Below are 13,655 nucleotides of genomic sequence, written 5' to 3' on the forward strand. Positions count from 1 at the left end.
TACTGGTACAACGATGGAGCACATCTGCAAGAAGCGAAAGGTATTGCGCACTCAAGTAACGAAGCTTGTCAATGAATGCCTCGAGCGTCTAGATCGGCTAACTCAGAGCGATGCTAGTGTCTTGCACGCTCGACTAATGTCTCTCCATGCTGAGCTCAACGCTGTGAACAGTCGTTTCGAGGAGATACTGGATGATGATCAGGCCGAGACGGAGTACGAGCAGATTTTCGAATACAACGATCGCATCGTAACCGTCTTGGCAAAGCTGCAACAGTGTATCTCCAACCCGACTGGAAACCCACCAACGACTCAGCACGAGAATAACGCCGCTCAGGCCACAACGACCTCCAAGATTAGGCTCAAACTGCCAAGGCTGGAGCTCACGAGATTCAGCGGACGGCGACACGACTGGCAGCCCTTCTGGGAAGTGTTCGAACAAGTAGTCGACAAGAACGAAGAACTGTCATCTGTAGACAAGTTCCACTACCTGAGGGCATCGGTTGCAGGTGACGCCGCTGCTGCACTCGCCGGACTTCCACCAACCGCACGGTGCTACAGCGACGCCGTAGAGCTCCTCAAGAAGCGCTTCGGCAACGAAGAGCTCCTAATCCAAGAGCATATGAAGAAGCTGATTGATATACAGCCAGTTCGCTCTTCGGACGACGTACGCGGACTTCGTCGCCTGTACGATACTCTGGCTGCGCACATCAAGGGCTTGGAGACACTGGGTCAAAGGCATGACTCCTACAGCTCACTGCTCATGCCGATTGTGCAACGAGCTTTACCAACGGACATCCTTCTCGACTACAGCCGTCAATGCCTCATCGCGACAACTAGCTCCTCGGACGAGGACGAGGAATCAACGACCGACGACGCTTCGGAAAGCTCTAACGAAACTAAAAAAGGTACTGTGACGTCCTTTTCACGCCTTATTGCTTTCCTGAGGGTCGAAGTGGAAAGTCGAGAAAATCTGGCTGCATTAAGGAACATGGATATAACTAAAAGCGCTAATAACAGTCGAAAGGAGAAAACGAAGCCGCCTTCCAAAAAGATGAATAAGCCTTTTTCGACCGCTGCAGCCCTGCACCAAAATATAACGAAGGAAAGCTGTTTCTTCTGAAAGGCTGAGGAGCATCAGACGCATGAATGCGATGCACAGAAAAGCATAGACGAAAAGAAACAACTTCTACAAGCGGCAGGAAGATGCTTTAAATGTACACGAAAAGGGCATCGTTCAAGAAATTGTAATGTGTACATGAAATGCATGAAGTGCGGGAAGAGACACGCTACCTCAACATGTGACCCTTCCTACTTGGTAGCTCGCAAAAGAGAAGCAGCTAATGGAGTCACAAACGCACAGGTTAGCCTTGAAACGTCGACAACAGGATCCGAATCCGCTCCCATGAGGACCGTCTTACTGCAAACTGCGGCAGTTAACTGTGGTGGCCAAAAAACCTGGACGCAACTGCGAGTCCTTTTCGATGGCGGAAGCCAACGCTCGTACATCACATCGGAAGCGTCGAAAAGAATAGGATGCAGACTTCTCGGAGAAGAAATGCTGACCGTGGGGGTCTTTGGCGGTCACCAAGAAGAAAAATTATTCAGGCGAGTTATGGTCAAGGTGAAAACTAAAAAGGGGAAAACTTGCGAACTGGAGGTTCTGGAGACAGACGTAATTTGCGATCAGTATATCCCAACACCACCCGTGACACTGACGGACAGGCTGAGAATACTCGGCTACGAACCCGCCGATTTTACCAACGACGGAGGGCCTAGAAACATTGGGCTTTTAATAGGTTCCGATCACATTTGGGAGCTAACGACCGGCCGATCCACAAAGATCGACGGAAAACTGAGAGCCGTTGAAACAGCTGTTGGTTGGACCATTCAAGGACCAGTTCAAGGCATAGACGAAGGACCCCACTGCATGCAAACGATCACCCTGCGAACCTCGGTCACGGAAATAAGCACAACTGACATATTGACGAAATTCTGGACATTGGAATCGATTGGGATAAATGACAATGAGGCAAAGACCGGAAAAAATGCTGCTGTGGAGTTTTTTGAGGACACGGTACAGCTGAAGGGGGGCCGTTATGAGGTAGCCCTCCCCTGGAAACCTGTTACGGCTTTAGAGGATAACAGAGAGGTTGCTCTCAGACGCCTACACCAGCTGACAAGACGCCTGCAGAACTCTACAGAGCTATTGAATGATTATGATGCGGCTATAAGACAGTACAGCGCACTGAATATGGCAGAGATCGTCGAAACGAAAGACAGTGGCGCAAACACTGTATATCACATGCCGCATCAGGCTGTAATCCGCGGCGATCACAAGCTGCGTGTTGTTTTTGACGCCTCGTCTCACAACAGGTCAGCAAAATCTCTGAATGACAACCTGGAAAGTGGTCCAAATTTAACGGCCGACCTTGTGGGCATGCTGCTCAACTTCCGCAGGCATAAGATAGCTCTCGTAGCTGATATCGAGCAGGCGTTTTTACAGATCTCAGTGAGACCTGAGGACAGAGATTCCCTGCGTTTTTTGTGGTACGAAACGAAGCCTGAGCCAGGTGGTCCACTTCCACCAATTCTGACGTGGCGCATGAAACGAGTTCCATTCGGGACGACTGCCAGTCCGTTTTTGCTCTCTGCCACTCTCCAACATCACTTAAAGAACACGGAAGAACAGTTCCCGATCACTGCTAGTCGACTGCAACGCAGCCTTTATGTCGATGACATACTGATGGGAGCCGAAAACGAACAGGCCGCATTGAATCTCTACAACGAGGCAAACGCCATTTTCGGAGCGGCCTCGATGCAGCTGCACAAATGGGCATCTAACAGTGAAAAGCTTTGTCAGAGATTTCAGCAAGACTCGAAGGGAGCCAAGCCGCTGGGTTATCTATCAGGAGTGTTGAAGGTGTTGGGCCTCACGTGGGAACCAAGTACCGACTTGCTAACATTCTGCCCCTGCACCGATAGAATCTCCACGACAGAACCACCCACCAAACGATCCGTCCTACAAACCACAGCACGGATTTACGATCCCCTAGGGTGGCTATCCCCTTTCATTGTACGAGCGAAGGTACTATTTCAACAACTTTGGCGCCTGAATATCGAATGGGATGATGCCCTGCCCGAAGGAATTGCAGCGGAGTGGTCAAAGTGGCTTGACGAACTGTCTTACCTCCCCGAGGTCAAGGTACCGCGATACTCTGACTCAACTCAGAGAAAAATTCTGGGTGATTGGCGCAAGACAGCTGGTAAAGAAAATAGTCAAGGAGTGCGTTATCTGTCAGCGCTACCACGCACAACCAGCCAACGAGGTCTGCGCGCCACTTCCAAGGGACAGAATAACAGAGGCTCACCCGTTTCAAGTGACTGGAGTTGACTTCGCCGGTCCTTTACTTGTCAAGGGGAATGGTGCGTCAAAGTGTTACATCGCTCTGTTCACTTGTGGCGTCACCCGAGCGCTCCACCTTGAATTGGTGAGTGACATGTCTACACTCTCCTTTGTTTTGGCTTTCCGCCGATTTATCGCCCGACGAGGTGTACCTCATACTGTCTACAGTGATAATGCACTTACCTTTAAGAAGGCAAGCAAGGACCTAGCTACTCTTTGGAGCATTATCAGAAGCGACGAAGTGAAAAACTACTTCGCGAACAGCCGAGTTGAGTGGAAGTTCATAGTGGAACGCGCGCCTTGGTGGGGCGGCTTCTACGAACGACTTGTCGGCCTGACAAAGAAAACCTTAAAGAAAACGCTAGGAACAAGTTGTCTCAATTTTGAACAGCTCACCACAACGCTAATTGAAGTGGAAGCCATCCTCAACTCTCGTCCACTCACGCACGTACATACCGAAGCAGACGAACCTCAGCCGCTATGCCCGGCATCGTTTCTCACCGGCAAGAGGCTGACCTCACTGCCAGATGTGCCGCATGTCGAATTGAATGCCATTACTGGTGCGACCCTACGGCAAATGTTCACGAACAGGTCTCGACTCCTGCGCGGATTCTGGCGGCAGTGGATGAATGAGTACTTGAAGGAATTGCAAGCATCACAGTTTCACCGAAAGAACCCCACCCGGAGTCTACAGGCAGGCGATCTTGTGCTGCTTAAATAATCTCTTCAGCCAAGACAGCTCTGGAAGATGGCACTAATTGACGCGACCTTTCCCGGGCGTGACGGGCGAGTGCGGTCATGCATCGTGCGACTTCCCGGAGGAGCAACCCTGCGTCGTCCAGTTCAACTGCTCTATCCGTTAGAGCTTGTGAAGTGAGTGTGGCTGTGAAATGTCAGTGCCATTTCGGGCGGGAATGTGTTGTGAACGTTATGTTTCGTGGAAGGACGGTTTTCCGTGCGTCGACCTCTGAGACCGATTCCCCGCTTTGCGGAAACATTCGGACTTATTTATTACCGTCTGTGCCCTTCGAGGAGGGCGCCCCGCGTCCTCCTGCGCCACGCAAGGCCGCTCTCCCTGGAGAGCATCTCTCAACGCCGGAGTCCCCGAGTGGCGAGAGGGGAGGTGTCTGGCGGCTCAGACCGTGGGAGCGACGAGACAACGGCGAAAGCGTCAGTCGCAAAACGAACCTTGTACGCATCGAACCTTTTTGTAAGCTGTCTCTTTTACCCAGTATTAAATGCAGTTGTTCTTCGTTCATCGGTTGCTTACTCTTCAACGACCGTCAACGTATTCACGACATTTTATACAAAGGGCACCAAACTGCTCAAAACATTTATTTTGTTGGATCAGCGGTTCTCGCACCAAACTCACAAGGTGCGCGAGCTGCAGACACTTAGCGCGTTATTTCGGGTTCCCGCGATAAGAAAACTGCCACCCGCTGCCTCTGCGTGCGTGGCCGTCTCAGCGAACAAAACGCAGACAAACGACAAGCGTTTCGGTGCAGGCGGGCTGGAAACGCTGATTGGTCAAACAAAATGTGACGTCACTCATAAAACGTCACGTGACGTCATAATCACGTGACTTTTAATGACGTCGTGTCCGGTTGGGAAGAGACATATTTTCCCTAGGTTTTTCTCGGAATTCCCCATGTTTTTGACAGCGCGCGCGGGTTCAAAAAGCGCACCTGATGCGCCGCGCTTTCACACACTGCATGCGCGTTTCTGTCCAGAATGGCGTCAGTGTTTCCAAACCAGAGTGAACGTCAACCTGAGCACGGTGATCATGATCGACGTTGCGGCGTCTGCGACAAAGTCTTCACTCAGCGGAAAAACATGCTGCAGCATATGAGGATGGTGCACAAGTTGGAGACGAAAGGAGCCTTTCTCCACTGCGACCAGTGCAGCAGCCTGCTATCAACACTCGAAAATTTGGTTCATCACTACAACGTGGCGCACAAATTCCCAGCCGAAAATCTGCAACTGTCCTTTGGGAACGACAAAGGTAAGGAGACATGTTTGCAACGCGACGTGCATGAATTTTCCTGCGCTGCCTCTTTGGCTTTTTTTTGTTTGTTTTGCTTTAACGTTCTTAGCAAGTCTGTGCGAATGCATCTATATATGTGCGCAGCGGGCGAATTTACAGCTTTTTGCAGCGAGCTAAATCCCGCATTTTATTTTTATTATATATGATATCCTTGAACTGCTGGTGTATTATTTTAGTGCGCTCGAACGGCGCGCTTCGTTGTGCATTTATTATAATCGCCACTGCCTGGCGGACCCGATACAGCTTTTGCAGACCTGAGAGGTTAAACACGTACTATCCATGCAAAGCCACGCAAATGCGCCTACGGGTGACCACGCCCGTCTATCAGCGCTCCGTCGAGTGCCTGCATTTACAATCGAGTGCTGTAGGACTATGAACCTGACCTAGAGCATACATATTATAATTTTTCCTTGTATTCTACATTCTCTACATGCAGGAGACTACACTCATAGCTTTCGTTAGTGCAGAAATTTCGTACAACCGTGTCAAAATTTGGCGGTCCGGTTTTGTTCTACACGACGTTTTGGAGGAGAAAAGCATTGGGTCTTTGAAGGACGACAGTTTATATAAACTCCTATTCACTGTGTCGTCGTACCCATCGTAATTAATGACGACATAAAAGGCTTTTGATACAACTCTCGTGATTTAAAACAAAACTGTTCGTTTCACTAACCCGCGAAAAAATATTGCGCGCAATCATTCGCCACAGCCCGTTGCTGCGTAATTTTTGTTTTGTGCGGATTTTCTTTTATAATATGACAGCTGCACGCGATAGCTTATATATATAGTTGCGCAGCCGACCACTGCAGGTACCAGTAAACACGTACCCCGTTTAGAATGAATTTAAAAACGCGGTCGGGAGTTGGAATTATTTGTCCGGGACGCTGCGGTCAAAGTTCGCAGTTTTGAAAATTGAAACACGGAAATTTTTGCGCATAGCTAGTCACTCTTGCATAAGTAAATATCTTATTCCTACCCATCATCCCTTTGTCAGAACACATATATTAATGAGAAAAACGACCCATTTGATGCAATTAAGTTCACAGTCCTACAGGGTGGGTTCCACAACAAAGAGAGCAACGGGAGTCGTACTTTATTTACAAATTTGTAACAATTCCTCACGGCATTAATGAAAGTCCGGGTTTATTGACCTCCATCGCCCCTTTCAGAGCCAGTGCTGACCTTAGGAGTGCCGGCGCGTCAAACCTCGGTCGTTTGCCGCCAGCGGCATCTTTTTCAAGCTTCGCTGCCCGTCCGCTTACACAAAGCTCATAATTCATCCCCACCCCTGTCTTCCCAGTTCGACGTACCACCTTGTCGAGCGGGGTGCAATTGAAGAACCAAGAACCCTTGATTAAATGCTCCTGCCATTCACCTTTACCCCCCCACAGGACACTTTCGCGAACTCGTATGTTTTGCCGCCTTTTTTTTCTCTTTTGTGTGTGTGTTTCATGCACAGTGCACGTGTGTGTAGTTAAGCTAACTGCGCCGCTGATTCCGCCTTCACTATTCGTACCGAAGACGCTCCTGGAACGTCTCCTGCCCTGTCTGAATTTATTGTTTATTTGTTTGCTCGTTTTGGCCGGCGGCACGGGCAGTACATGCATCTATGATTCTTATCTGCTCCGGGACTCCGCCAAAGTCTGTCATTGTTGCTTTGAGGGCCCGGATGCCCTCCCTCCCCTCGTTATTCCTTTTTTCCCCCGTGCTGGCCTCCCGCGCAAGCTCGCTGGGCGGCAGGGGACAAAGCGTTTTTCTTTTTCTCTTTATTTCTTTCTCCTTTTTCTAGTATTTTTCTTTTGTGCCCATCAAGGGTTCTTGGTTCTTCAATAGCACCCCGCTCGGCAAGGTGGTGCGTCGAACTGGCAAGACAGGGGTGGGGGATGAATTCAGAGCTTTGTGTAAGCGGGCAGCGAAGCTTGAAAAAGATGCCGCTGGCGACAAACGACCGAGGTTTGTCGCGCCGGAATTCCTAAGGTCAGCATTGGCTCTGCAAGGGGCGATGGAGGTCAATACACCCGGACTTTCATTAATGCCGTGAGGAATTGTTATTAAATTTGTAAATAAAGTACGACTCGCGTTGCTCGAGATCTCTTTGTTGTGGAACCCACCCTGTAGGACTGTTAACTTAATTGCATCAAATGGGTCGTTTTTCTCATTAATATATGTGTTTTAACAAGGGGAGGTAGGGATAAAATATGCGCGCGGTGGTTATTAAAGCGAATTCGTATAAAGTTAACGGCCTGCCCAATGTACTGCGTACTGCACACACTGCATCCTAGGAGGTATATTACGTTGCAGAAATCCCAATCAGAGTTGTCATTAATTTTCCATTTGAATCCTGAAGCTGTCCTTATTTCACAGCTTGATGTTTGTAATGTGTTTGCAGACGTGGAATCTACTTTTTCCACAAGGTCGACACCCCAAAACCGGCTCTTTATGTGACTGAGTGTATTAGAATGTTTCGAATGTTTTTCGGTCGTCTGTAGACTGCATGAGGGACAGCAGTGAAAATTTTGGCGAGGCGCTAGCTCGCTTTGTTTGAGAATGTTGAAATGTTTTTTTGAAGATTTTGTTTACGTACGTTAGGCGGCTGGGTTACTGGTGAAGGGAAGTACGAGATTTGCCTGATGGTCTGTTTGCTCGCTGTATCGACGTCACTCCAGTATTTGCTCTCGGTTGGGTTTAGATGTCCTTTGAATGGCATCGTCGGCAATGGCGACGGGTATCGCTGCTTAATGAGGACTTCTTGCATGCGTTTGGAATTTTTTACGAAGTCTTCATCTTGGGAACATGTTCCTTTAGATCGATGTGCCTGAGAGTATGGGATGCTTGTTTTAGAGTGACGAGGATGGCAGCTTTGGAAGTGTACGTATTGTTGACGGTCCGTCGGTTTTCTATATACACTGGTGGTGAGTGAGCTTTCGTTTACCAAAATCTCAACATCTAGGAAGTTAATTGTGGTGTGGGCGCACGTGTAAGTGAAAGATATGTTGGGGTGGACGAGGTGTGTCAGTCCAAATTAAAAAGATATCATCCAAGTAGCGTTTGTATAGGGTGGGCTTAATGGGACAATCTTTCAAAAATTTAGACTTATTACTATGCATGAAGATGTTGACGTAGGTGTGGGCCATCCTTGTACCCATGGCTGTGCCGTTAATTTGTGAATAGTGTTGATTGATGAATTCGAAGTTGTTATATTCGAGTACGATTTTCAACAGTATTTATAAAACACGTGGAGCAGGGGAGCATCAAATCACTGATCGAAGCGTATGAACAAAACAGAAAGGAGGAATCCCCTGCTGCACGTGTATTAGATATGTTGTTCACAGCAACATCTTGCATGAAGCTGCAGGGAAGAGAAAAGTCGATGAGACGTAGCCAGTTGTACTTGAGCCGTCTACATCGAAGGAATCACCACCGATCCTCTCACCAGGTTTCGTGAAGCTTGCGCTTTATCGTGCCGGTTTACCACTGTCCTTCTTGCTAATGAAGCGATTATTTTCTTAATGTTCTCTTTTTGCCCCATTTGCCATCTGCCATTTTTGATCGTGCCATCTTCTGGGCAAGTACTACGTTTGAGGTTCGAAAAAGGTGCATAAGCGATCACGACCTATGCAAACAATAACAAAGACGAAACACGCTACAAGAGCACCACTAGCTGCATATCTGCTATAAAAGTAAATATTTCCAACAATACATTATCTTTTAGTATGCACCGTTTACTTGCCATACATACACACACACAAGCAAAAAAAAACACGCCATAATGAAGAAAACCGCGAAAAACAACGATAAACAAACCGGCCTCCGAACTCCACTTGCACTTTTACACGCCAGGGCGCGTGGCACATTTCGGCGCGACATCTGAACCGCGCTGTGTGTGTCTTGTGTGTCCCTCCTGTGTCCGTGTCTTTTGCGCTGTTTAAAACAAGTATGCAGCACCAACTAGCCCGCACGTCTACCCTTGTAGCCTTCATTTAAACCGCTTTGAGCGGGCGCTCGAGGCCGCGCTTCCGCAGGACTGTTCCGCATAGTGTAGTCGATTTTTCTGTGCCAAAATTCCAAATTTGATTTTTGGTGGAGGGTTACCCTACCATACTCCCTTAAAAACGCACTGATATCATTGCCTTCAATACCTTTGATATTACTTTATTCATCGGGCGCACACGTCCACAAGACAATAACGATAACACGAGGGGATCGCATTCCAGGATTCCACCACGCAATTGCATGCTTCAGCGTTAAAGTGGGTATTACGAGATAGTAACTAGGGCCACATAGCAAACACGCGTGCAGATATTGAGCAAGGTGATGGCAACAGAAGCATATAGCGCAAGTATCGCAAACCTTCGTGATATTGTTGAATTGGGCATTTGAATGCTGTATTTTCTGCAAGGTACAAAGTTCCGCTTTTTGGTATGTACAGTGTAAACATGAAATTATGGTGCACATAATCCTCCATGTTTTTCGAATATTTTTCAAGCATTGTTCATTCGTCACTGACAATGACAGTGCCTTCAGTTTTAACACCTTTCTACACAATATTTTCTAAAGTATTTTTTATGCATTTTACAGAGTTCCATGATTGGAAAGGACAGGAGGAAGCGAGCCAGGTGTGCAAGTTCGTAATATCCACAGGTGAAAAAAGGCTCACCAACGGATGTACGAGGACCTACTACGCTTGCAACAGGTCAGGAGTGGCACGACCAGGTCGAGGCAACAAGACTCGTGCGATGAAAAGTCAGGGAAGCTGCAGGAGCGGCAGGACATGCCTTTCTTTTCTGATCGTTACTAGAGACGAGGGTACTGTCAAGGTATCGTACCAAAGGACGCATTATGGGCATGATGCAGATGTTGAACACCTGAGTATGACTGACCAGGAAAGGGCAAGCATTGCGGATGACCTTTCGAAAGGAGTGCCCATGAGGACAATATTGAAGAAAATAAGGGAATCGGTGACAAGCAAGCTAACTCCTCTGCATTTGACAAATCGCATGGACTTGCACAACATCAAGCGGCAATATAACCTCACAGTTCCTGAAAGATGTCATGATAATGATGCTGTGAGTGTAAGCATATGGGTGCAAAGCATGAGGAACAAGGGGCAACCTGTTGTTCGCTTGTACAAAGAGCAGGAAGTTGTTGACCCAACGAATACCTTTAGTACAAAAGACTTTGCTCTTGCCTTAATGACGGAGCCACAGGAAGAGCTGCTGAAAGTTCTAGGTACAGGAACAGTCTGTGTTGATTCCACACATGGAACAACGGGGTACCAATTTGAACTGGTGACTGTTCTGGTGCTGGATGAATATGGAGCAGGATTGCCTATGGCTTACTTCATCTGCAGCACGATTAATGAGAAAACCCTATCAGCATTCTTTGAATCCCTGAAGTCCTCCACAGGAGCCCTGTCAGCTAGAACTTTCATGACAGATGATGCATCCGAATACTTCAAGGCCTGGTCAACAGTCATGGGCCCACCTCAACATCGACTACTCTGCACATGGCATGTGGACAAAAACTGGAAGCGAAGGATTTCTGAGAAGATAAAAGGAAAAGAACTCGCAGTAGATGTTTACCATGCTGTTCGTACACTGCTAGAGTGCCCAAAAAAAGACGAAGTGGCTGAGCTTCTCGAGTCATTTCTTGCCAACAAAGATCCCAGGCTTCAGGAGTTTATTCAGTACTTCAGAGGAAATTATGCTCACCGCCTGGAGATGTGGGCCTACAGTTTTCGAACTGGACTTGGCATCAACACAAACATGTACCTTGAAAGGATGCACAGGACTTTAAAGCATAGTTTCCTGGAAGGTAAGAAGAATCATCGTGTTGACAGGCTCATCACTGCACTGATGGACATGACATACGAGTCTTTGATGAAGAGGGTACAACACATTGTGAAAGCAAAGAGAACGAGCAAGATGAGCCGGATCGAGAAGAACCACAGATCTGCTGTGGCAATTACTACGCCTGCCAAGAGGAATGAAGATGGAACATGGACTGTGCAATCCCAGTCCACAAGAGGCCTCACATACAGGATTTCAAAAGAGAAAGGTAGTGCCTGCTGCCCTCTGAAGTGCAGCGAGTGCATGGTGTGTGTGCATAGCTATTCATGTGATTGTGAGGAGCACCGAATGAGCTTGACGATCTGCAAACACATTCACTGTGTGGTCATCGCTGGCGCACCTGAAGGAAGAGATCAGAAGATCCTGAAAGCTACTGAAGCAGTGTCATCCAATTCAAAGGCAAGCGAGGCTTTCCACATTTTGGAAAGTGTTCAAACAGCAGAAGCCTCTACAAGCATGACAAAATCTGACTTGGTCTTGGCCAAGATGGAATTGCTCAAAGAGTATGTCGCAGAGCAAGAAATTCCTCAAGAAGTGCACAACAAGGCCAGCAAGCTTTTGGACCCTGTACTGAAGATTTATGAAGGCACTAAGAAGCAAGAAATGCCCCACACATCAAGGGAGCCTGCAAACAAGAAAATCGAACACCAAGTCAGGTTTCATTCCACTAAGAAGCAGAGGCTGTCCAGCTCAGGTACAAGTTTTTCAAAGCCAACTGAGCTTCAGAAGGAGAACATAAAAAAGCAAATCCTTAACAGCAATGCTGAGGCAACTGTTATAATAACATCTCCAGGACACAACTACATATGAAAGATGAGATCGACTCTATGGCACTCTCTTCTGGTTTACAACCCGTCTACAAGTTCATCTGTGTACTTATAGACCTCGCCTATGAGGTGTGCAGCTGTCTCGAACCAGATGGATGGTGTGTGCGTTAGAGCGCGAGAGGCACCTCCATACTGGCCATATATGCTGCAGGTAAGTATATTTTCCTTTCAGCAGCAGCTTTGTGGTACCAGTAGGATGGTGTGTGCGTTAGAGCGCGAGAGGCACCTCCATACTGGCCATATATGCTGCAGGTAAGTATATTTTCCTTTCAGCTCAGTGTGTTGCACACTTAAACAACTGAAGCGAAACCTACAGCACAATGGTTTCTCTGCATCTGGCTTAGCCAGACCATTTTTTTCTCTCGGCAGAACCTGACTGCTAGAGAGCGCGTCTCCCAGGTGGCGGATAGGGAGGCTCTTACCAAGCACCTGAAGTGTGCAGCTTGCAAAAGGCACAATAAGTTTGATTAAATGAGGGAACCTTCTGGCATGGTGTGTCTTATAAGTACAGAGTGCTCGGTAAGAGTGGTGCGTGCACCCGCGGACCAACAGGGGTTTCACTGCCTTGACACATTCCCCACCTGTACATGCTTCCTTTTTCCTCAGGTCCATGGCTACACATTGCTGGCAATTCACAAAGTTGCTGTTAGGGTGCAACTTGATGCAGACATTTTCTGAACAACTCTGCTAAGTGGCACATGGTACTATTATGCGCTGTCAAATAAGAGTTCGGTGTGTGCAGAGCTAAAAGCGACGACTGTTCTAATTTGCGCTGTTGTGATTGTCTTTCAGGTGACAAACAACCAAAGAGACGTGAAGACAACATTGATGGCCTTTCATGATTGTACTGAAGATGTCATTAGCATCAGTTATTGAAATACTTGGAAGATCGCAACTTATACTATGCCTTACCTTTCCTTCAGATTCTAGTATATTGCAATCTGCCTGTCATAGCACAGAAATAAACCTATATTTATTTTGTTCCTGCAACTACGTTGTCGTCCAATCTCTTTGCAGGTACATGCATCCAGAGATTTGAATTCATTACCAGCATTGTCTGGCGTGCAGTGCAGAAATAAACAAAGCTGCAACACTTTTTAAAGATGCATTGTCACCACAAGCAATCGTAAATTATTTTTCCAATAAAAACAATCTATACATTGTAGATTGTTTACATATTTTCTTAAGCACCCACATAAATTAAAGTAGATAAACTGAGGTGTGACAACTGAACAGATGTGTGAATTGAGATATGGTTAAGTGAGTGCACAAAATAGACAAAGGGACCACAATAACACTGTTCATAACACTGCTCAAAATGCTATACTGTTGCAGTACTGTAGAATCTGCAGAAAGGGCCACACAGCATTTCACTGAGTTAATAGGTAAGATAGATTAGCCTGAATTCATAGTGACAGTCATTAGAACAGCTGCATGGCAAACTCTTTAAGAATGCATCCAAGTCATCAGAGCCTTTTTTTATTAAATAATTATTGCATTAGCACTGCACAAATATTTACTGTTTACATTAC

At 47.1% G+C, this 13,655-nt stretch overlaps 2 protein-coding genes across 3 annotated transcripts; both read left to right on the forward strand.

Annotated features, from left to right (window-relative positions):
• Positions 1 to 1,612: 1,612 nt before the first annotated feature.
• On the forward strand, positions 1,613 to 3,391 carry LOC144114732 (uncharacterized). The gene has a single exon (XM_077648638.1). It carries the CDS (start codon positions 1,613 to 1,615, stop codon positions 3,389 to 3,391), a length of 1,779 nt encoding a protein of 592 aa, XP_077504764.1.
• A 1,721-nt stretch (positions 3,392 to 5,112) lies between these two features.
• LOC144114150 (uncharacterized) lies at positions 5,113 to 13,113 on the forward strand. 2 transcript variants are annotated; one of them, XR_013310956.1, is made up of 3 exons: positions 5,113 to 5,405; positions 10,026 to 12,824; positions 12,916 to 13,113. XR_013310956.1 is itself a non-coding variant. In XM_077647703.1 (2 exons), exons 1-2 carry the CDS (start codon positions 5,135 to 5,137, stop codon positions 12,104 to 12,106), a joined length of 2,352 nt encoding a protein of 783 aa, XP_077503829.1. In that variant the 5' UTR covers positions 5,113 to 5,134; the 3' UTR covers positions 12,107 to 13,113. The 2 variants fall into 2 exon arrangements, 1 of the variants encoding a protein (XP_077503829.1); XM_077647703.1 differs by having other exon boundaries at positions 10,026 to 13,113.
• The last annotated feature ends 542 nt before the right edge of the window (positions 13,114 to 13,655 follow it).

This window comes from Amblyomma americanum, chromosome 1, assembly GCF_052857255.1.
Source record: "Amblyomma americanum isolate KBUSLIRL-KWMA chromosome 1, ASM5285725v1, whole genome shotgun sequence".
Classification (NCBI taxonomy): domain Eukaryota; kingdom Metazoa; phylum Arthropoda; class Arachnida; order Ixodida; family Ixodidae; genus Amblyomma; species Amblyomma americanum.

What these genes read in the sequence shown, in the direction of transcription:
- LOC144114732 (XM_077648638.1), top strand. Translation starts at nt 1,613, where the DNA reads ATGGTCAAGGTGAAAACTAAAAAGGGGAAAACTTGCGAACTGGAGGTT.
- LOC144114150 (XM_077647703.1), top strand. Translation starts at nt 5,135, where the DNA reads ATGGCGTCAGTGTTTCCAAACCAGAGTGAACGTCAACCTGAGCACGGT. An exon ending in GTCCTTTGGGAACGACAAAG is followed by an intron (nt 5,406 to 10,025) that starts GTAAGGAGACAT and finishes TGCATTTTACAG; the next exon opens with AGTTCCATGATTGGAAAGGA.